This window comes from Trachurus trachurus (assembly GCF_905171665.1).
Source record: "Trachurus trachurus genome assembly, chromosome: 12".
Classification (NCBI taxonomy): Eukaryota; Metazoa; Chordata; class Actinopteri; order Carangiformes; family Carangidae; genus Trachurus; species Trachurus trachurus.
In genome coordinates this window covers 516,163-540,000 of record NC_139908.1, presented here as the reverse complement: position 1 = coordinate 540,000, position 23,838 = coordinate 516,163, and the positions used below count along the sequence as shown (strand labels likewise).

The 23,838-nt window shown below is 44.9% G+C and overlaps 2 protein-coding genes across 3 annotated transcripts in view; one reads left to right on the top strand and one right to left on the bottom strand.

The window, feature by feature from the left end:
- The window catches only part of brap (BRCA1 associated protein), a 20,200-nt gene extending 14,537 nt beyond the window's left edge, over positions 1 to 5,663 (bottom strand). Inside the window, exons 1-4 of one of the 2 annotated variants that reach the window (XM_083983626.1) lie at positions 5,314 to 5,663; positions 3,091 to 3,261; positions 1,663 to 1,915; positions 354 to 543 (exon numbers count right to left, since the gene is read on the bottom strand). In XM_083983626.1, coding sequence (XP_083839752.1) covers positions 354 to 543; positions 1,663 to 1,915; positions 3,091 to 3,261; positions 5,314 to 5,398 — 699 coding nt within the window. In that variant the 5' untranslated portion in view covers positions 5,399 to 5,663. The remainder of the gene's footprint in view (positions 1 to 353; positions 544 to 1,662; positions 1,916 to 3,090; positions 3,262 to 5,313) is intronic. The other variant, XM_083983627.1, reaches the window with a different exon arrangement.
- A 10,514-nt stretch (positions 5,664 to 16,177) lies between these two features.
- LOC310995007 (protein NLRC3-like) overlaps positions 16,178 to 23,838 on the top strand; it is a gene marked incomplete at its 3' end in the record, with an annotated part of 34,180 nt that continues 26,519 nt past the window's right edge. Inside the window, exons 1-5 of the mRNA XM_083983937.1 lie at positions 16,178 to 16,339; positions 19,218 to 19,424; positions 20,489 to 20,556; positions 21,411 to 21,676; positions 22,262 to 23,823. Coding sequence (XP_083840063.1) covers positions 16,221 to 16,339; positions 19,218 to 19,424; positions 20,489 to 20,556; positions 21,411 to 21,676; positions 22,262 to 23,823 — 2,222 coding nt within the window. The 5' untranslated portion in view covers positions 16,178 to 16,220. The remainder of the gene's footprint in view (positions 16,340 to 19,217; positions 19,425 to 20,488; positions 20,557 to 21,410; positions 21,677 to 22,261; positions 23,824 to 23,838) is intronic.

The window sequence follows — 23,838 nt, the reverse complement described above, 5'->3', positions numbered from 1 at the left end:
TGAGCACCATGTACTGGTTGGGCTGCTGTATAACTGACCTGGGAACAGAACTTGATGAGCACCATGTACTGGTTGGGCTGTATAACTGACCTGAGAACAGAACTTGATCAGCACCATGTACTGGTTGGGCTGCTGTATAACTGACCTGAGAACAGAACTTGATGAGCACCATGTACTGGTTGGGCTGTATAACTGACCTGGGAACAGAACTTGATCAGCACCATGTACTGGTTGGGCTGTATAACTGACCTGGGAACAGAACTTGATGAGCACCATGTACTGGTTGGGCTGTATAACTGACCTGGGAACAGAACTTGATGAGCACCATGTACTGGTTGGGCTGTATAACTGACCTGGGAACAGAACTTGATCAGCACCATGTACTGGTTGGGTGTAGAGTCTCTGATGATCTTCATGTGCTCCATGACGTCGTTGAACGGCGCCAGCAGCTTCATGAGGTCGTGGCTGGTCATGGTGGCGGGGACCGTCAGGATGCAGACCATGGCGCTGCGCCGCACGTCTTCAGTCAGCGACGTCATCTTACTGCAGCAGCACAACAACACAACAACAACAACAAGAGGTGCATCAGAGAGGAGGTTTAACACAGAAGTTACAAAGAAGTTAAAACAGTTTCTCACTTCGAATTTACACCATTGAATATTTTGTTGGGAGTACTGAGATAAACTGAACACGATCATCCTTTTGGGGAAAATATATATTTTTAAGACCCAGACAAAAACACTTTTGAATTTGTTTTTTTTTTTTAGAAATAAAGTGCGATGCCAATTTCTTTTGGAAAAAATTATCGCATCCAATCAAGACAAGATAACCCTAACCCAACAAAAAATGGGAAAATCTTTTGTCTTCTGTCTGTTTGTTTATTGATCAGTGTATTGTCGGTTTATACATTGTATATGCCTGTTCCCATTAAAATAAATAAATAAATAAAAAATACATATACATATATATATATATATATATACATATATATATATATATATATATATAAATATATATATGTGTATATATATTCCATCCGCCCACTGAAAACAAAAAAAAAACAGTTTCTCTTAGAATTTAGTGAATTATGAACACGTTTCAAATTGTAAAATGAGAACAGTTTTCAGTTTGAATAGAACTGTGTTTGTGTAAAACCTTTCTGGAATGAATGTGTACAAGTGTTTAAATACAAGGATAAGGTCGTTTCAGACGGTAAATGTTGAGATTTTTTGTGTCTTAAAGGGATAGTTCAACATTTAGTCAAATTGGCCCATTGCCATAATCCCTATAGTCTTCCTATCTACAGTCTCCCTGTGGTTTATCGATCTTTGTCTGTGTTGTTTTTGTCCTTCTTGTTTTTTTCCTTTCTTTCTTCCTTCTTTCTCTCTGTTTGTTTTTTGTGTTTTTTCTTGTATCTTTCCCTTTTCTGCTTCTTTTCCTCTTTTCTTTTCCTATTGGTTGATCTGTTTCAGTGATTTTGTATTGGATATAAACCCTTTGAGCTTCGTTTCCTCTCCTGCAAAACTATTTGTCTTTGTATCATTAAATATATATATATTAATTTATCAATGTGCATATGAATAAACGACCGTGGACCCTACTAAATGAAATAAACACAAACATATGTAACCATGTGGATGTGAGAGGCCAGGTGAGACTGACTTGGTCTTGTAGAGGTGCATGATGCCGTAGACGATCTCCACCGACGGGTTCCCGCTGAAGAAGGAGATCTGGTCTGGCAGCTGCTTGGAGGGAGAGTCTGGAGTCGAACCCGTGGCCGCCGAGCCGTCGGAGGCCTCGGGACTCTCTGGGTCTGCTTCTGCTTCTGCTTCTGCTTCTCCTTCTGGTTCTGGGTCGGTCTGTGCAGCCTGAACGTCAGCGCTCTGCTCCGTCGACTCCTCACCTCCTCCTTTATCTGCAGGAGAAGACCATGTTCACATACACATACACACTCATACAAACCACTGCTGCCATTAAACACTGGTGGTTACTCTTCCTGAGTCTACAAACATAGGTGATGCTGTTTGTGTATGTATATATATATATATATATATACAGTACAGGCCAAAAGTTTGGACCTTCTCATTCAATGTGTTTCCTTTATTCTCACTGAAGGCACCAAAACTATGAATGAACACATGTGGAATCAACAAAAAAGTGTGAAATAACTGAAAACACGTCTTTTCTTCTTAGTCTTCTCTTTCTTCTTTTCTTCCTCCTCTCCTTCTTCCTCCTCCTCCTCTATCTCTGCCTCCACCAGTTCTAGTTTCTTCAGAGTAGCCCCCCTTTGCTCTGATTACTGCTTTGCTCACTCTTGGCATTCTCTTGATGAGCTTCAAGAGGTGAACCTTCAACCTGACCTGAAAATGGTTTTCACTTCACAGGTGTCAGTGTGAAGCCTTGTCAGGTTCATTAGTGGAATTTCACTGAGAATCTACAATGTAAATAGTCATGGAAATAAAGGAAATGCATCGAGTGTGTCCAAACTTTTGACTTGTACTGTATATATATATAAATATATATACACTGTATATATATATATATATATATATATATATATATATACACTGTATATATATATATATAATATATTTTGGCTTTAAAGCCAAAATGTGAGTCTGTGGCTCTGTGCCAAACCGACGAGCGACTGCAGCTGAGCCACGGAGCGTTTTTTTCGGAGCGATACGAGCGATAGCGACAAAAATAAAAGCTCCAGTGTGAACGCAGCTTTAGAGCTGGACTGATGATGGTTGTGTTAAGCTGCGTTCACACCGGACCTTTTATTTTTGACGCTATCGCTCGTATCGCTCCAAAAAAATTGCTCCGTCGCTATCGCTCCGAGCCCCAGCGAGTTTTCACCTGAGTGATTAAACGTTCAATCGCTCGTTTGCATCGACTTAACATGTAAACTGGTCGCCAGAGAGAAAAACTAAAGGTCCGGTGTGAAGGCAGCTTAAAGGGACAGGACAGTGTCTCACCTGTCTCACCTGTCCCCGGCTGGAATGTCTCTATGACCATGTCCCCCATGTCTCACCTGTCTCACCTGTCCCAGGCTGGAAGGTCTCTATGACCATGTCCCCCATGTCTCACCTGTCTCACCTGTCCCAGGCTGGAATGTCTCTATGACCATGTCCCCCATGGCTCTGCTGCCGATGTGCTGGTGGAGGACAGACGCTCTCTCCTGCTCCGTCTTCCCGCTCAGAGTCAGACGAGCCAATCCCAGAGCTCGGTCCTGCTGCTCGTCCTCGGACATGTCCTCCGCTGTGGGACAGACAGGACACAGAGAGACAGACAGGACACAGAGAGACAGACAGGACACAGAGAGACACATAGAGACACAGAGATATTTAGAGACACAGCCTGAACCAACCAGAAACACAACTACACTTCCTCACCAAATGTGAAAAATATATAAATATTAGAGAACAGGGTTTATACAGGAATCTTGAAGTTAATTCTAAAACCTTTTTAAGACTTTTTCAAGACCTTCTCAATATTTTTCAACACCTCACCACCACTTCAAGCTGTAACCATTTACATCAGTGACACTTTTAACTGAACAGTTCTAGTTTGTGATAAAGACTATAGACCACTATGATACAACAGAATTCAAAATAGGCTGGGATAATAAATCACAGGCAAAGTTTATAAAAAAAACACTGCTCAACTCTCAAAAAAACAAAAACAACAATCTTCTTTTCTTTTTCATGAACCGGTTCATCTTTGTTTTTTAACAAAACAAATAAATTCACACACTTCCGCAATGTTTTTTACAACTCAAACTCTTGGACAGCTCATTCAGAAAAAATACCTTCAATATTTAAGACTTTATAAAGTCATGAAAAGACTTTTTAATACTTTTTAAGGGTCTTAATTTTCCCAAAATTGATTTATCACCTTTTAATACTTTTCAAGACCCTGCGGATACCCTGTTTAAAACAAATGTGTGTTTCTGCTGCAGCTGTAAAACTACTAGCTACTTCACACAGCAAGGAACTGAAGAGTTGTACAAGTATAACTCAGTTTAAGAAGATGTTGTTGAATAGAGAGTTGTGTTCACTGTTTGTTTTTTTGTTTCCTCATCTTTAATCCTCTGTAATAGTGAGTAATGTATAGTATCTACGTGAAGGTAATTATAACTATAGAAAGGAGCAGGAATCATAAGTTTCCTCTCCATTTGTGTTGTCATGTTGTAATGTGTCTGTACCGTTGAACCATGAACGGACTAAACTGAAATGAAACGAAGTGACGTTTCTAAACGATGTGTTGTGACGTATTTTGACCGTTTTACTGGAGGAAGAGGATGACAGATTAAAGCTGGATTTCAAACAAACATTTACAAAGCTAAGTTTAAAACAAATGTGTGTTTATGTTGCAGGTGTAAAACTACTAGCTACTACTTCACAAAGCAAGGAACTTGAAGTGCTTGTAATTATATGTCCTGTTATTGTTTTTTTTTTTTTCCTGTTTGTTTGCTTGTTTGTTAGCTTTTGTTTTCTTGCCTAATGCCATTTTATGTCCTGCCTTGTAATGTCTGATATTGTGTGTGCTAATGTCTTAGCTCTGTGTGCTACTTGCATGTGTTTCTAGCTGTAACTTTCTCTGGCTCTTCTTCTCCCTGTCTGCATGTTATGTCTGCAGCCATGAGCTGTTGTCATGCTGTGTGTCAGACTTCTGACCTGTTTTACTTGTTGTTATTATGAGCTTTTACTAGGTAGATTGTTATGTAAGTTGTGTTTTGAAAGTACTTAATTGTTGCCTCTTTTTTTGTCTTTTAGGTTGTTGCCTTTAACATGTGGCCAGGGACAACGGAGGAGAACTAGCCTTGTTGGCTCTAACTCTGGCCCACTGACAGTTTCCTTTTACCTCTGATGATTAGTGGTGCACTGTCCCTATGAAATAAACTAATAAATAAAAATGAATGAAACTGAAGAGTTGTACAAGTATAACTCAGTTTAAGAAGATGTTGTTGAATAGAGAGTTGTGTTCACTGTTTGTTTTTTTGTTTCCTCATCTTTAATCCTCTGAAATAGTGAGTATAGTATCTCTAATTCTACCATTCGTTTCCTCCATCTGTGTTGTTGTGATGTTGTGATGTTATGTTGTGATGTGTGTGTCTGTAACGTTGAACCATGAACGACGTGACGTTTCTAAACGACGTGTTGTGACCATGGATGTGTTATATTAACGTGTTGTGACCATGGATGTGTTATATTAACGTGTTATATTAACGTGTTGCTGTGACGTGTTGTGACCGTTGTCCTGCAGGTGAAGGCAGTGACGTCATGATGGACTACCGGTAAGGTAACTCACCTGCGGAGTAGGTGAAGCCTCGCGGACAGGGGGACTGGTCAGCCAGCTCCAGACGGATCACGACCAGGGACACACTCACACTCATGTGTTTGTTTCTAGTTCACCGAGCCACAAACACAACTACAAGGAGCTAGGCTAGGCTAAGCTAGGCTAGGCTAAGCTAAGCGGCTAACAGGCTAAACAACAAACTGCTCCGTCACAACACACAGTTTAACTTCCTGTTGTTGTTGTTCCCGCCGCTGGTGAACACACACATGTTGTGTTTTAAAGCTGTGAAGAGACACTAAGACATGAAGACATGAAGATGAAGACAGCAGCAGCAGCAGAGTGAGACTGGAGCTGCTGTCACAGCTGATGCTAACAGAAGCTAACAGAAGCTAACAGCTATGGATCATGGATGTATTATATTAACCAAGGGGGTGGATCGGACTACAGGCAGGCGTAGCTCACAGTCGGCCATATGAGGACGGGCAACTTGCTCTGACTCTGGCTGCAGTTACAGTGCAGTAGATAGGTGATCCAGTCATCTGCACTAAAAAAACGATTCATAACTCTGTGAAAAATAAATCAGTATGTAGCTATTACTTTAACTATTTGCATAATGTCACTATATTGTTACTTTTACAAAAAAAAAATACATTATTAAAATTATCCGTGATTCTAAATATGCTGCATCATAACTGCATAAACGTTCATAAAAATCAAACCGTTTTGAAATCGGACAAAAACTGAGCAAGTTATGGTCATTATAGCAGAACATGCACCATAGGCTTAATGCTCTGAGGGAGAGAGTTGCCCGTCCCAAGATGGTCGCCGTACTGGCTACGCTTTGTCATTGGGAAACAGCTGCGGGTGAGTCATCTAGTTCTTATATATATCTATGATATTAACGCTCTGCTTCTCCTTCTGTTGGTTTTGATTGGCGGCTGCATCCAACTTCTAGGCGCGTTGCCGCCACCTACCGGACTGGAGTGTGGAACAGTCAGTTAGCAGGAAACAAAATGAAAGAAAAGAGAATAACCCTATAACTAACAAAAAAAAACACAACAACAATTAAATCCTCTCCATTAGCCCTGTGTCCCTCAGGTATTTCCTTACATGCTTACTAATATTTTCTGACCTTTCCAACAGGTTTCCTAATACAAAACCAATTTTCTCCCTTTGCAGGTTTTTAACTTTCTCTTCTCTCTCTCATATTCTCTACACACCATTAGAACATGCTGCACTGTCTCCTGTTGGTTGCAACTTCTACAATTACCTGTGGGATGTTTTCCCAATTATACGTAATTATGTAACTATTAATAATTAACTAATGTTACGTAACTATTAAGCCCTGTGATGGCCACCTCCTCCTCCCCCCACTTGCTTCTGTATGTTATAAAAATGTCTTCCTGTCTCGTTTATGTCCCAGTACTCTTGCCATACCTTTTGCATTTGTGTTTTTATAATTGATTTTCCTTCAGCTCTCCCTAACGGGATGTTGTTGTTTATTGTTTGTGAGCTGGCTGCCTCAACCCCTGCATGGGCTGGGACCCACACAAAGCAGACTGTCCCCCCCTGCAATGGAGTTCATACAACAGCTGATGAATTTCCATAATTAGATCCTGTGTCTACATGATTTCATTGTTTTTATACTTTTTAAAGTAACTCTAACAGCGCTCTGCTTCTCTGCTCTAAAGACAACTAGCTGACCAGCCAGAGCAGTGGTGCTGCCCCCTACAGGATCTACCAGGTACTGCAGCCTCAACCAGAGCAGTGGTGCTGCCCCCTACAGGATCTACCAGGTACTGCAGCCTCAACCAGAGCAGTGGTGCTGCCCCCTACAGGATCTACCAGGTACTGCAGCCTCAACCAGAGCAGTGGTGCTGCCTGTCAGTGCCCGATCCGTACCCGGAACACGATCCGTTCCAGCGCTTCTGTGCATGCGCCGTTTTACGTCTTACAAGCTATGCTAACTGATAGCTTAGCAGTAGAGCAGCTAAAAGTCCGCCGTAGCGTTGTTAAAACGTCACTTTATTAATTTTAAATATTTTTTCATGCGAGAAAGTCACAGTTTAGAGTCCTAATCTGTGGTCAGTTTATCCAAATGATCTGTTTGGAAGTTTGCTCCGAGGTTTTGGGAGAAGTGCAGAGCTAGCTGGGAGCAGCTACCTGGGAGTAGCCACCGGGAGCTAACGTTAGCTCGCTGCTCGGCTCATCTCAGAGGCAGCAGCCGGCCGGCTGAGGTGATCGACCATAGATATATAAACGTTTATATATCTATGGGATCGACCGGTCACCCAGACGTCGTCACGCCGGTGGAGAAAGCGAGCAGATTAATTTATGGTCTCACTGATTAGTTTGTGTAAGTTAAATGAAAAGTGAAGCTTAAGGAGGAGCTGGTCAGAGGAGCAGCGCTGACTTGCTGCTGTCTGTATGTGCAGAAATCACCACATTTACATCAATAAATAAATGTTTTACAATTAACTGATCGGTCTACATTATATTTAATTTAATCAGAAATAGAACAGAGGGGAATTCGTTGCGACGTGCTTGTGTTTTTCCTCATAGAACGTCTCTGTTTTCATCCATATCCGCGGTGTCTGCCGTAAACTAAAAGAAGGGGGGAAGTGCGCATGTGCGTGCGCATGCGCAGAACGGATCTGGAACGGATCGTGTTCCGGGTACGGATCGGGCACTGACACTGCCCCCTACAGGATCTACCAGGTACTGCAGCCTCAACCAGAGCAGTGGTGCTGCCCCCTACAGGATCTACCAGGTACTGCAGCCTCAACCAGAGCAGTGGTGCTGCCCCCTACAGGATCTACCAGGTACTGCAGCCTCAACCAGAGCAGTGGTGCTGCCCCCTACAGGATCTACCAGGTACTGCAGCCTCAACCAGAGCAGTGGTGCTGCCCCCTACAGGATCTACTCGGTACTGCAGCCTCAACCAGAGCAGTGGTGCTGCCCCCTACAGGATCTACCCGGTACTGCAGCCTCAGCCAGAGCAGTGGTGCTGCCCCCTACAGGATCTAACAGGTACTGCAGCCTCAACCAGAGCAGTGGTGCTGCCCCCTACAGGATCTACCAGGTACTGCAGCCTCAACCAGAGCAGTGGTGCTGCCCCCTACAGGATCTACCCGGTACTGCAGCCTCAACCAGAGCAGTGGTGCTGCCCCCTACAGGATCTACCCGGTACTGCAGCCTCAACCAGAGCAGTGGTGCTGCCCCCTACAGGATCTACCCGGTACTGCAGCCTCAACCAGAGCAGTGGTGCTGCCCCCTACAGGATCTACCCGGTACTGCAGCCGATACACAGGCGATAACACTGGGTGTAACTGTCTGGAAAACAAACATACAATCTATAAAAGTGGGATTTATTTCTGTAAATTATATAAACAAAAAGGTTAATTCTTCATGTTTATTACTATTATTATTATTTCTCAAGCACTTTGCAAGAGAAACTAGTCAGTCAACATGCTGGCCTGGGGCAGTCATCCCTCCACCGACTTCAACTTGTTCAAAGTTCAGCTGCCCGTCTTTTCACAGGAAAAAGACAAAGGGACCATATCACACCAGTTTTGGCCTCACTACACTGGCTTCCTGTCAAATTTAGGATTGATTTTAAGATTTTATCGTTTGTTTTTAAGATCTTAAATGGCCAAGCCCCACCCTAGCCTCGTAAACCAGCCTCTCGCGGAAATGCATTTCATGTCATTTCATTTCTGAGGGAGAGTCTGGCCTCATTCCCCCTGTCAGCGTTTGGGGTGGGCGGGAGTAGTAGCGTTGACAGACAACCCCATTCAGCCAATCAGCAAGTTGGTGTAGTGACGGGGCTTTGCACCATGTCGGTCCCTGATTGGCCAACGTGCTGTGTCAATCACAGCGGTGACGCTGATTGGCTCTAAGGCCTTCTGAGGGTTTCAGGCCAAACGCTTACAGCGGGGATGAGGCCAGACTCTCCCTCAGAAATTAAATGAAATGCATTTCCGGGTGCGGCTGGTTTACGAGCGGGGCCGGCTCTACGCAGGGGCAAGAGGGGGCAGCGCCCCCTCAAATAAATGTCTTGCCCCCTCAAATCCAAATTTTAGAAGTTGAGAAAGCACATTTTAATATACTCAAAAAATGTGTATACTACAAGTTGACAAAATTACCTGCAGTAGCACAAAAATCCGCCGAAAAAGGGACACTTTCTAAAATGTTCTGTTCTTTTTTCTTTTCTTTTTTTATTCATAAGACTACCTTTCAGTTTTGTAAATCTTGACCATAGGAGACCCCCCCCACTCTTCTCAGAGTACACCAGAATGCTTCACTGGCATTTTAAAATCACAAAAATTTTCTGGGGGGGGGGGGGGGGGGGGCCCCCAGACCCCCCTACAGGGGTTTAGCTACTCACCTTTTTCACCCCCTCTGGGTTTGCAATGCATCTTCAGGTATATGCACCCCTAACCCCCCATATAATGTGGCTCTTTGCATTATGACAGTAACAAATTTGGGCTCTAAGACCCTGGTTGGCCCCCCGGCCCCTAGTTGGACAGGTCTGAAGGCAGAGGCCTGACAAAGTGCAATCCACTTCTCCAGGTTGGCGTTGGACACATAGCCAACAACCCAATTCAATGAAGTTACTATAAGCACAGAGAAAAAAAAGTGCTGGAGCATGATGTGTTGACATGATGCCCCCTTCACATTTCTGACTGCCCCCTCATATATGCCGCCTAGAACCGGCCCTGTTTACGAGGCTAGCCCCACCCTATTTATGCAACCTTTTAAGTTTTCAAGTTGCACCCAGAGCAACAAGATCAGCAAATACGCTTCTCCTGGGGGTTTCTAGAACAAGATGCAGAAGTAGAGGTGACAGTTTTTGCGGTGGCAGCTCCCAGGCTCTGGAACAAGCCTCAAATCATTGCTCAAGATCTACTTTTTCTCGCTGGCCTTCAATGTGGGTTAATATGGGAAACTCAGCTATGTATGCTGTGGAACTGTTTATTTGTGTATGCGTATGGATCTGGAGTCTGAATGTGTGTTGATATTATGTGTCTGATAAGACTTGTACAGCACTTTGGTCAACAATGGTTGTTTTCAAACATGCTATAGAAATAAACTTGAACTTGAACTTGAACTTGAACATCAGAAACCATTGACTCTGAGTAGTCACGATGGTCAGACACAGGCACTTGGATGAATCAGTTTGTAATGTAAGACAGGAAACAAAGGAGCAGCATTAAGTTCAGGAAGTAGTGCAGCTGTGCGTTGAGCCCATTAGAGAGCAGAGCAGGACAAGACATGTAAAGAGAGAGACCGCTGGAAAAGTGTCCCATCAAGATTGTTGAGGCATTCCTTTCCTTTGGAAAAGGGAGGAGCCGTAGGTTCCATTTTAGACGGGAGAGAGCAGAAGTGATTGAGGGTGAGTGTTTTAACAAAATATTCCTCTTCTCATTATTTGTATTAATAGTAGTATAGTATTATTATTGTTGATGTGTCAGAGTGTGTGAATCAGTTTGTCCCTGTGGAGTCTTAAACCCTTACCCCACGTCTGGTGATTTGTAAATTACCCCCCCCACGTCTGTGTTTCTTGCAGTGCAATCGCACGGGATAAGTGAAGTCTGTATTTTACTCTAGTTTACTGACATTTAGGCTCCGATATGACGTCAAAGCTGCACGTTGTAACATCCACTGCTGTCACATCCATGTGCCAAGCGAATGTAGCCTAAATAAAATGTCAAAGCAGCAACGTGACTTCTTAACAGTGCAGTTGTTGGCGCAGTAACGGGTCGTCATGGCATTTGTATTAGGCCTGATGAAAGCTGCATGTCATCCATCTCAATATCCTCCCAAATTTCTCTCTTTTTATGGATCTGAGCTGTTTATTTAAATGTTTCTCCAGCACCGAGACGAGCCCGTGTTTGCACCTAAAACGCCTTCGAAAATGCCGCTCATAATTTCCACCTCAGCCTCCATGTTTTAACCCCTTACAGTCTGGTTTCAACCGGGGAAGAAGTAGAAAAGGCGCGCAATAAAAACAACAAAAACAAAAAATGCCCCTCAATTACTACTGAGATGCAGAGTCGCATGGGACTAGTTTTACCACGGGACGTCGGTCTTTGGTGAAATATAGTAGGTCATTTGTGGGGGAATTTTTACTTTACAAATTACTGACATGGCGCATTCGCACTGGATTAAGGTTCTTGAGAAACGTTCATGTAACAATGCTCATATTAGATCAGTTTTTACTTCTGTTTATAGTCAGTATCCAAATTCATTTCATCGTTGGAAAGTGATGTTTCCTGACATCAGTAACAATGTCTGGACTGAATTTAGGGTTAGGGTAGATTTTTTTGTCGCCAATAAGACCACTCCCAAAATGATCAGTGTCTCTAGTTTTACTATTTATAGGTATGTGTTTGAGTAAAATTAAATTAATTTTTTTTTGTTTTATTCTGTCAACTACCGACAACATTTCTCCCAAAACTGAAAAAAATATATTGTCATTTAGAGCTTTTATTGGCTAATGATCAATAAAATAACCAAGCTGTAGAACCTGTCCAGCAGTATAAATATTTGGGGACACTAATTGATGACAGGCTGTCCTTTGAGCATCAGGTTGATGCCGTATGCAAAAAGGCCAGTGCATGTACTTTCTCCGTAAGCTCAGGAACATAAACATGGACTCTAATTTCATGGAAATGTTTTATTCTTGTTTTATCGAATCTGTCCTGACTTTTGCTTTTATTTGCTGGTTTGGGTCAATTAACTTGAAGAACCGCAACAGACTTCAGGGCATAGTCAGAGTGCAGTAAAATTGTTGGTGCTCCACTGAAATACATTTTCCTTGCTGTACAAAACTAGGGCCCTGAATAAAGCCAAACTCGTCCTGACTGACCCTAGCCATCCCTTGGCACTGAATTTAAACTGCTCCCATCCAGATGCAGATTTCATGTGCCAAGATGCAGGACCAACAGATTAAAAGATTCCTGGGTTCCAGTGGCCATTGGCCTTCTTAGCAATTGACAGCACTGTGGTCACTTTTACTCCTGTTTCTTCTAGGATGGCATGTTGCACATTATTGGTTGTTTTATTTATTTTATTAACTATTGCTAATTGTTGTCCTGTGTATGTATTTTATTTCTATTTTTATTTTTTATTATTAGCGTATGTTGTGTCACTGTTGTGCTTTGGTTTTTATTGTTGTCTTATGCTGCTGGCTGCACTACAAATTGCCCTCCGGGAACAATAAAGATCTCTTGACTTGACTTGACTTGACTTGACTTGACTTGACTTGACTTGAATGACTAAACTAGTCTAAATAACAGAAATATCAAGTCTTTTCAGACCTTGAATAATAATAATAATAATGCAAAGAAAACATGTTCATATTTATTCCTAAAGAACACAGCAAGAATATTTTAACTCAGGAAGAGTTAATAAACCAGTTTCTGTGGGATAATGTCAATGTTTAATCCCAGCAGTGGTTTTATAATCTTCCTATAAAACCAGATGTGGTTCAGGTGATGACCTCATCAGTGTCTCATTAAGGAGAATGAGTTGTGTTTGTGTTGGTGTTTAAAAAAGAAAAGAAAAGAATGACTGTCATACATGTAGAGATGCTTTTAAGAAACACTTGTGAAAGTGGTCTCTTAATTTTTTCCAGAGCTGTATATAAGCCTCCTCTTTCAGCTGTTGTTAACATTTCCATGTTTCTCACATTCTCTGTTATAAACTGTTTTCTTGTCTGTAACAACATCTCTGTCCCGTCTGTCTGTCCTGGGTGAGGAGAAAGCTCAGGGTGAGCAACAGAGGAGGGCTCTGTTGCTCACCCTGAGGTTTCTCTTGGTTTTCCCTGTTAAAAGGGTTTTCCATGGAGTTTTTCCTCAGTGGATGTGAGGGTCTAAGGACAGAGGATGTTGTTATGATGGGATGTAAAGCCCTTTGAGACAAACTGGTGGTAAAAACGGGCTATACAAATAAAATTGCCTTGCCTTGCCATATATACCCCTTTATGTTCCTTCTGCAAAAAAGAGGTTGAGTCCTTCTCTCATTTGTTTTATTGACGTCCCTATTCTACACATTTTTGGACTCAAATTTCTTTATTGATTTGGGAATCTCATAAAGTTTTGATCACTATTAAGTATGGTCTTATTCTTAAATGTTGAATGTAAAAATAAGGAAGTTAATAATATAATAGAATTGCTTTGTCTGTTGGATAAATTCCACATACCGGTACATGAAGCCAGATTTCTCCAGGCTATTCCAAATGAAACTTTGTTTTATGTGGAACTTAAGTCTTTCAATGACTCTGTCTGTAAAATATGTAAAAACAAGAAAGCTTTGAAGACATCCAGCCTTATGGAAAATATTATGGTCAATATTCCTAGATAAAATCTCTACTGTTTGTTTTTCCCTTTCTTTTCTTTTTTTCCATTTTTGCATATATATTTATTTTCTGGCTCTTTATTGATTATCCTTACGCATGATACATTGTATTTGTATTTTATTTTTTGATTATTTTATTTATTTATTTTTGTCAAGCTCTGATATTATGCACTCCTACCTGTACTTCAGTATTGTTTCATATTTGTATGATGGAATGTTGTTTGTATTGTATCTTTATTTCCTGTTTTACATTATTGGACAAACTGATTAATCCAGGTGTGTCTGACCATTGTTGTGGTAAATTGACGAAAGTGAAAGTAAAGTCCGCAACTTGGTCAGAAATTTCAAGACAATACTCCATCAGGCCCCTTTATGAACCTCTGCCATGCTCACCGGCCCTGGTCTGTCAGCAGCTCAGCTCCCCGGCCTCTCAACAGCCCACAGCCCTGCCATGTGCCTCGTCGGCCGTCTGGCAAACTCCTGCTCCCCGTGTCCTGTTGGCGGCCGACGCCCACTCCCCGTGCTTTGTTGGTGGTCAGGCCATCTCCAGAGCTACAGAATTCCCCGGTGCCCTCCTCGGAGCTGCAGCGTCCTCCAGTGCCATTCCCTGGGCTGCAGCCGCCCTCGGACGCCACTCTAGTTCCAGTGTCAGGGGACACTGGCGGATGTCACCCCAGTTCTGGTGTCAGATGATGTAGCACCTAGTTCTCCTGTGGAGGTCAGGGCACCGAGGAGAAGATATAGGCGGCGAGGATGTCGATCCTCAGCACCCCACAGCTCTGATGAGCTCGAAGTTTCCTGTCTCCAACCTGGTGGTGAGCAGTCCCAGGTTCCCAGCCTCCAGCCAAGGGGCTCATCCGCTCCTGATTCCAGTGTCCAGAAAGAGGCCCGTCCTGCTCCTGATTCCAGTGTCCAGCAGGAGGCCCGTCCTGCTCCTGATTCCAGTGTCCAGCAGGAGGCCCGTCCGGCTCCTGATTCCAGTGTCCAGAAAGAGGCCCGTCCTGCTCCTGATTCCAGTGTCCAGCAGGAGGCCCGTCCGGCTCCTGATTCCAGTGTCCAGCAGGAGGCCCGTCCGGTTCCTGATTCCAGTGTCCAGCAGGAGGCCCGTCCGGCTCCTGATTCCAGTGTCCAGCAGGAGGCCCGTCCGGCTCCTGATTCCAGTGTCCAGCAGGAGGCCCGTCCTGCTCCTGATTCCAGTGTCCAGCAGGAGGCCCGTCCGGCTCCTGATTCCAGTGTCCAGAAAGAGGCCCGTCCTGCTCCTGATTCCTGTGTCCAGCAGGAGAAGCATCCTGCTCCTGTCTCCAGTGTCCAGCCGGTGGTCTGCTCAACACTGGTTGCCACCGTCCAGTTGGTGGTCCACCCGGCTCCTGTCTCCAGTGTTGAGCTGTTGGAATGCTCGACTCCTGTTGCCAGTGTCCAGCCGGAGATCTGTCCGGCTCCTGCCGCCTGTGTCCAGCTGGCACCCCAGTCCATCTATGTCCCGAGACTCCAGTCAGCGGCCAGCCACCCTCCTGGTCTCCAGTCCCACAAGCAGCGTCGCCCTCCAGCCCTGCCTCCGGTCCGTTCCCCAGACTCTGTGCGCTTCTGCCCGGCCTTCAGGCCGACCCCCAGAATCCCTACACCCCTCGGCTTGGACCCAGGCCACCCTCCGGAGCTCCCATGCCTGTCTGCTTGGCCTCTCAGGCCGCCCGCCTGAGGTCTCATGCTCTGCTTGTCATGTCCCCTGGTCTTGCCCTTGGTTCCCTCCTCCAGGCCCCCTCCGCCCACCCTGGTTAGGGTTGTCTGGCCTGGTAGGACGTCTGGGATCCATCCTTTAAGGAAGGGGTACTGTCATGGCCCTGAGCCTGCTGCCATTTAGTGGCTCCGTTTTCTGTTGTTTTGGACTCTTGTTTTCTTCAGTTCCTGTTTTATTTTGTAGTTCAGTTCTTGTGCATTTTGTTATACACACACCTGTCCTGTGTTTCACCTTGTCAGCGTTGCCCTGCTCCTTGTGTGTCTCCACCAATCAGGTTTCTTTGCCCTCCTGTCTCCTCACCTGTTGCTTGTTGCTTTGATTAGTTCTGTTGTATTTAGTCTTGTGTGTCTTTCAGTTCCTTGTCCGATTATTGTGTGTTTGACATGGTTGTTTTGTTCCGCTCCAGCTCCTGCATTTGGGTCCACCTGCTTCCCTCACCCTTGACAGCAATAAATAATACACCAAAAATATGCATTAAAACCTCAAATAAATAACTTAAAAATTTTAAATTCTAACCGTTTAAGATGAGGGCCGCCATGCTTTGATGTTGTTGTGACGTCAAGTCGGAAAGTCGGAGCTCTGAAAAGATACCCGAGTTTCTGACCTGTAATTTCTGAGTTTGATGCCGTTCATTTTTGACAACTCGGGAGCTCGTTTTTGTCCAACTTCCGAGTTGTTTTGAATGCAGCATTGAACTTGTCCTTGAGTTTGATGGACAGACTAAAAGACTTGTGTCTTGATTATTTGTGTGTGTGTGTGTTTGTGTTACTTACCAGTCAGTGTTGGTGGTTTCCTAACTGAAGTCCTGAAGAGGAGTGTTAATATGGAGGAAGAGGGGAACAAAGCAGCGTCTCCAGGATCCATCTATCCCCCTGTGAAGGGTGACCGGTCGAAAGATCATCCTCTAAACTTCAGTCCTGGACCTGGACCCTCAGAGTCACAGTAAGAGACCTGCTACAAACCTGTGAACCTCCAAACTGTCTCTGTAACAGAGGTTACTTTAGCGTGTCACCGTCACTGGAACAGGACATAACTTTCTGTCCATTTATGTGTGTGTAAGTAAGTTAAAGCAGAAGTAAGCGGAATGTTTGTTATAAGTCTTAATTCTATCTTCCGACAGCAATCACTTCTATAGAGTGTTTGGTCTGAAACACGGGTCTGTCAGTCACTCTGCTCTGCTCTGAGCCGAGGAGAAAACTTTCCTTGTATCCTACAACCTTTATCCAATGAGGAGAGAGAACGGCATAAAGGGGCAGTCCTCTCTGTGTGTGCAGCCAAGGGATGCGCGTGAATGTGGTGACGTAGGGACGAGGGCGGGGACTGCTAACTCCATCGGCTGACAAAAAGTTAGCCAAAACGACCGGATCGTTTACTTCTGCTTTAATGTGACAGTTGAGGGTCCTGTCACTATGCCTCCAATTGATCATGTGCTCTGGCTACTTGGCCAAGGGGATGTCCCTTTGGGTGACTGGTAAGCGCGCATGACTCTTACCCGGGAGGTGTGGGTTCAATCCCCGCCAGGGCCCTCTTCACCTTGCCACATTCTGCGTTGTTGGCAGGATCCGTGGATTCCAAATGTGTGGCAGCCTGCGAGGACGTGCTTGTTGGCAGGATCCATGTAGCACTAGGGGTGGGTCCGTGGATTCCTAATGTGTGGCAGCCTGCGAGGACGTGTTTGTGAAAAGAGGGGGAGAGATGTGACAGTTGAGGTGGAGAGATGTGACAGTTGAGGTTCCTGCCACTATGCCTCCAGCTGATCATGTGCCCTGGCTACTTGGCCAAGGGGGTGACTGGCAAGTGCGCATAACTATTACCCGGGAGGTGTGGGTTCAATCCCCGCCCAGGCCCTCTTCACCTTGCCACATTCATAAACTTTGTTCCTATAGCACTTCATAGATGGGGTCCACAAAGTGCTTCACAGTAAAATCAAAAAAGACCAAAATGAAACATATGAAACAAACCGACAGTAGACAGGATCATTTTACATACTGACTGTTGAATTTCAGTGTGTACAGTCAGTGACAATCAGTCCTTCACTACAGTGTGTGCAGGCGCGGATTAATGCACAGGCTGACCTAGGCTGCAGCCTAGGGGCCCCACGTGTGGAGGGGCCCCGGGATTGGTCAGATTATGTGGTCACGGAGCCGCAATGTTATAGAAAAAACAGCGGAGCCCCGACAGCAGAGCGCAAGGTGGGAGAAAGAAAAAAAGAGACCAACAACTAGCCTATAACTGAGATCCATATGGGCCAAAACGGACTGGGATCAATCACCTGTCTCTGATGGCCACTGAGAGTGAGTTAAATCATGATTAGCCGAAGTTACACGATTATACGGGGGCGATCGTTCATTTGTAGAAGGATATTGTTGTTGTAGTAAAGAGCTGGTTAGGCTACATGCCTTTTTTTTTTTTTCAATTGCCCGTTCATTCGGCAGGGCGGGGGGGCAGAAACACTGTGCACCTCGGTGTTATGATGTGAAGGATGTGTTTTTGCTCCTCATGTTCCCAGAGAACTTGTTCTACCTTTCTTGTAGCGCTGCTCCCGCTGCCGTCCTTTTTTTTTCAGCTGCCGTCCTTATTCGCGCTAATGTTTAAATCCCACCGTCACGTCATGTTTTTTTTTTGTTTTTTTTAACCCTACTGTCTCTAAACAATAGGGAAGACAAATATGCAAGAATAGAAAGTCTCTTAGAGAAACGTATCCAAATCAAATCCGTTTGCAGTGCCTTCTTGTTCTGTAGTCCAGCTATTAGGCTATTGATTCAGTTATTCACACACGAGTCCTTCCTACAGGGCCGGCCCTAGGATTTTGGTGGCCCTAAACATGATCTTTTTTGTGGCCCCCAAAACACTCTAGTGCAAACACCAAATCACACACACTGCTTACAACTGAATGAACAGACACACACAGACATCCTCTGAGGTCTGAGACCAATTTCTTGACTATTACTTATTTTCTTAAATTTATATTTTTAACCCTCTAGGCCCCAGAGTTTATTTAGGAAAATATTAAGTTTGGATTTCAAGATTTCACAAGGCTGTAGCTTGCAAGTGGTGAGGGATAAATCTATGGTGTAAATGAGAAAAATATTCATAATGCCCTAAAGTTTGTGATAGGAGTAAATTTACTCATCTAATTTGCATATTGTGACGTCACCAGGTGGCAGCCACATTGGATTACATGACTTTCAGTAAAACTGAATTTGAAACATATTTATACAGAAAAAATATTTGTTTCTGTACATTTACAGTCTGCCACACGGACACACACACACACACAGTGTTTCTCAACACCTGAAGATCCCTTCCTGTTCAGCTTTGAGCTGCGGGAGCCCCTGAAAGAGGAGTGGCTGCGCTCCAGTCAAACTCTTTTTTTCTCAGATACTTTGCTTAAAAACACACCCACAAATGACGTCAGGATTGAAACTGAGTGTGTTCACCAACTAATGGTACCAAGCAGTAACAATATAGGGCAGTCGATTTAAAGATATGGGCTGTTTTAACTAGGAATGCTGCCTGTTGCAATAATGCGACAGGCAGTATATGTTAAGGTACTTGCAGGTGTATTTGTATGGATTTGGTACCTTCCTGATCGCCCCCCCCCCCCCCCCGCGCGTGCCTTTATTAGCTTTATATGGCGCTGCTGCTGCATAAGGGGGCCCCACAGAAAGAATAGCCTAGGGGCCCATGACTACCTTAATCCGCCTCTGTGTGTGGTGCTTGACGCTGATGTCACTGTAGACTTCCCACAATGCCTCTGTCATCAGAGAACTGATAGCTGCTTGATGTGATATGAATAAAAACATGTTTGTGTTTGCAGAGGTCAGAATCACCGACTGAGAGCAGAGTCTCCAGGATCCATCTGTCCGTCTATTAAGAGTGACCGGTCCAATGATCTACCTCCAAACTTCAGTCCTGAACCTGGACCCTCAGAGTCTCCAGGATCCATCTGTCTGTCCATGAAGAGTGACCGGTCCAATGATCTACCTCCAAACTTCAGTCCTGAACCTGGACCCTCAGAGTCACGGTAAGAGACGGTTTCTACTGTAAACTGAGCTGAAGATGATTCAGTCATTAGACTCGTGTGAAGGAATCAGAGAGAAACCAGGAACCAGATCCATCAGACTCTGTGTACGATCCCCACGTCTGAGCCTTTAAACTGAAGTCACAGTAGACATTAAAACAGCTGATGCAGAGAGACTTTTATTTTGAAAATTCAGAAACCAAACAGCTGAAAGAGCACAATGATGAATATAAAGCGTCTGGATGAGGAGCTCATTAGTCAAAGAGCTGATGGGACTCTCTCTCTCTTCTATCCCTCTGCTCCTCTGGGTGGGGTTGCACCAGTTTGGCGTATCTCTCTACTAAACTCAGGATTTAGTCATTACTAAACCACTACTAAACACTTACGAATTACTAGCTAGTTTGCAGCTAGTTGTTTACTAATTCCGCTTGCACCAGACCAGTTCACGCAATCCCGTATCTAGTAGATGTGTAAGTGGTTACCAGTCGCATGAAGTGATGACAACAACTCGGCTACCCAATCAGCGTGTGGAGCAGAACGTACACAGGAACAGCTGGGCACTTTTATTTTGACTGTCCGTGATCCACTTCATCTGCGGATTAACCGACAGTAAATATCAAAGTCATCATATAGTTCATCTAAAGGGTGGATTCAGTCTCTCAAAACCCGTTTCCTAACGGCAGGTTCTCTGTCTTGTAAAGGAAACCTCTCTAAACGAGACATATAAGCTAGTTGCTGTTTTCTTCAGTTTGATCCTGTGTCGGCAAACTAGGTAACAAGGTAACAGTTACGCAACCCCTAGGGTAGGTGTAAATATTTAGTAAACACTTACTGATTACTAGCTCTACATGATTCCTGGTAAAACTGGTGCAATACATTTAATTTAGGAATGACTAAATCTTGATTTAGTAAACACAGACTTTAACTAAGGTTAGTAAACACTTAGCGAGAAGTGGTGCAACTTGCTCTGGTTACTGAAGCCCCGCCCCTTGAGGTGGTTAACCAATCAGAGCTGAGATGTTGACCTGTGACTGCGACATGTTGTTGATACAGAAATGTCTTGACAGAGAGAAGAGGAGCGGTGTCTCTGTGGACGAACAGCCGTCCTGCAGTGGACAAAGACCCAGAACCAGAGGTGAGCTGCAGACAGCCAATCAGAGCAGCTGTGGACAAAGTGAGACTGAACATCTGTCTGCTGATGTGGTCATTTGTTGTTTTCTCCAGAGTCATTATTCCATCAAATCAAATCAAATCAACTTTATTTATATGGCACTTTTCATACGTTGAGGTAACACAAAGTGCCTCACAGAGGATAAAAACAAAACAAAACAATACAAAACACCATGAAAACCCCAAACCTCCCACCCCCACAAATATACACACAGATACACAATTACATACACACTCACGCACATACGGACAGACATACATACCCACACACACAAGCATACACACACCCACACACATACACTAACTGTCGCTGAGGAGACATGGCTGGGCACCGAAATCAGAGGTGAGGAATAAGCTACCTTTGGGGGCCGCGCACACCGAGAGGAATCATGGTCCATGACTGCAGGGGCGCCGCCACAGGGACTACCCCAGCCCAGGCAGACAGGAGGCTCCACACCAAGGTGTAGAGCTCTCTAGCCACCCGGGCCTGGGCCGTCCATGGGACAGCACCCCCATCAGTGGACCAGAAGCAACTCCCGGTGTGGTAGGCCCCCAGGAGGAAACACTGGAAAATCGAGGGGCTAAAACAGTAAAATAAGATAAAAAGTATAAAAGCGAAGACTGAGGATGGACAGTAAATAAAGACTAAAACATTGAAATAAAACAATAAAATAATAAAACACACAGCACTGACATTTAAGATGATGATTCAAACCTTCTCTTTGTTGTCTGTAGTTTTTCTGTAGCTGATGAGAATAATCTGATCAGATTGTCAGACTCTCTATCTTCAGTCTCACTCTGTCTCTTGTCTCTCAGCAGATCGTGGTCTGCAGGAGGTTTTAGATCAACATAAGATCAGTCTGAGGAGCAGATGTGAACGAGTGACTGAAGGAACTGAGGCAACAGGAAGTGGAACAGGAAGTGGAACCCTCCTCAACAGGATCTACACTGAGCTCTACATCACAGAGGGACAGAGTGAAGAGGTTAATACCCAACATGAGGTGAGACAGCTGGAGACAACGTCCAAGAAGAAGACCCTCCATGACACTCCAATCAAGTGCAACGACATCTTTAAAGACTCACCTGTCCAACATAGAGAGGACGTCTCTACGGTCTCACCTGTCCAACAGAGAGAGGACGTCTCTACAGTCTCACCTGTCCAACGGAGAGAGGACGTCTCTACAGTCTCACCTGTCCAACAGAGAGAGGACGTCTCTACAGTCTCACCTGTCCAACAGAGAGAGGACGTCTCTACAGTCTCACCTGTCCAACGGAGAGAGGACGTCTCTACAGTCTCACCTGTCCAACGGAGAGAGGACGTCTCTACAGTCTCACCTGTCCAACGGAGAGAGGACGTCTCTACAGTCTCACCTGTCCAACAGAGAGACAAAGTCTCTACGGTCTCACCCGTCCAACAGAGAGACAAAGTCTCTACGGTCTCACCTGTCCAACAGAGAGACAAAGTCTCTACAGTCTCACTTGTCCAACAGAGAGACAAAGTCTCTACGGTCTCACCCGTCCAACAGAGAGACAAAGTCTCTACAGTCTCACTTGTCCAACAGAGAGACAAAGTCTCTACGGTCTCACCTGTCCAACAGAGAGAGGACGTCTCTACAGTCTCACCTGTCCAACAGAGAGACAAAGTGTCTACGGTCTCACCTGTCCAACAGAGACCCATCAGAGTGGTTCTGACCAACGGCGTCGCTGGCGTTGGAAAAACCTTCTCGGTGCAGAAGTTCACTCTGGACTGGGCCGAGGGCTTGGAGAACCAAGATGTCAGTCTGCTGGTTCTGCTTTCGTTCAGGGAGCTGAACCTGATCAGAGATCAGCGGTTGAGTCTTCTCAGGCTGCTCCATGTTTTCCATCCAACATTACAGAAGGTCACAGCAGAGCAGCTGGCTGTCTGTAAACTTCTCTTCATCTTTGACGGCCTGGATGAAAGCCGACTGTCACTGGACTTCAACAACAGGGAGGTTGTGTCTGATGTCACACAGACGTCATCAGTCAACGTGCTGCTGACAAACCTCATCCAGGGAAATCTGCTTCCCTCGGCTCTGGTCTGGATCACCTCCAGACCTGCAGCAGCCAATCAGATCCCTCCTACATGTGTTGACAGGGTAACAGAGGTCCGAGGCTTCACTGACGCCCAGATGGAGGAGTACTTCAGGAGGAGGTCCAGTGATGAAGATCTGTCCAGAAGAATCATCTCACACATCCAGATGTCCAGGACCCTCCACATCATGTGTCAAGTCCCAGTCTTCTGCTGGATCAGTGCTACAGTTCTGGAGCACATGTTGACCACAGACCAGAGAGGAGAGCTGCCCAAGACCACGACTGACCTGTTCTCACACTTCCTGCTGGTCCAGACAAAGAGGAAGAAGAACAAGTACGGTGAAGGACATGAGAAGAGTCCACAGGAGCTGACAGAGGCCGACAGAGAAGTTCTTCTGAAGCTGGGGAGGCTGGCGTTTGAACAGCTGGAGGAAGGAAACATCATGTTCTACCAAGAAGACCTGGAGCAGTGTGGTCTGGATGTCACAGAGGCCTTGGTGAACTCAGGACTCTGTACTGAGATCTTCAAAAGAGAGAGTGTGATCTTCCAGAAAACAGTCTACTGCTTTGTTCATCTGAGTGTTCAGGAGTTTCTGGCTGCAGTCTACATGTTCCACTGCTTCACCAACAGGAACCCACAGGTCCTGGAGAACTTCCTGGAAGGAAAACATGATGATTTAATCGTGGAGAACTTCCTGATAGAACACCATGTTGATTTAACCCTGGATGAGTTCCTGCAGAGAGCCATGCAGAAATCCCTCAGCAGTAAAAATGGTCACCTGGACCTGTTTGTTTCCTTCCTTCATGGCCTCTCTCTGAAGTCCAACCAGAGGCTGTTAGGAGGTCTGCTGGGTCAGAGAAAGAACAGTCCAGAAACCATCCAGAGAACCATCAACAACCTGAAGGAGATGAACAGTGATGACATCTCTCCTGACAGAAGCATCAACATCTTCCACTGTCTGACGGAGATGAAGGACCAGTCAGTTCATCAGGAGATCCAACAGTTCCTGGAGTCAGAGAACAGATCAGAGAAACTTTCTGAGATCCAGTGTTCAGCTCTGGCCTACATGCTGCAGATGTCAGAGCAGGTTCTGGATGAGTTGGATCTGGAGAAGTACAACACATCAGCTCAGGGACGACGGAGACTGATCCCAGCTGTGAGGAACTGCAGGAAGGCTGAGTGAGTCCAGACATA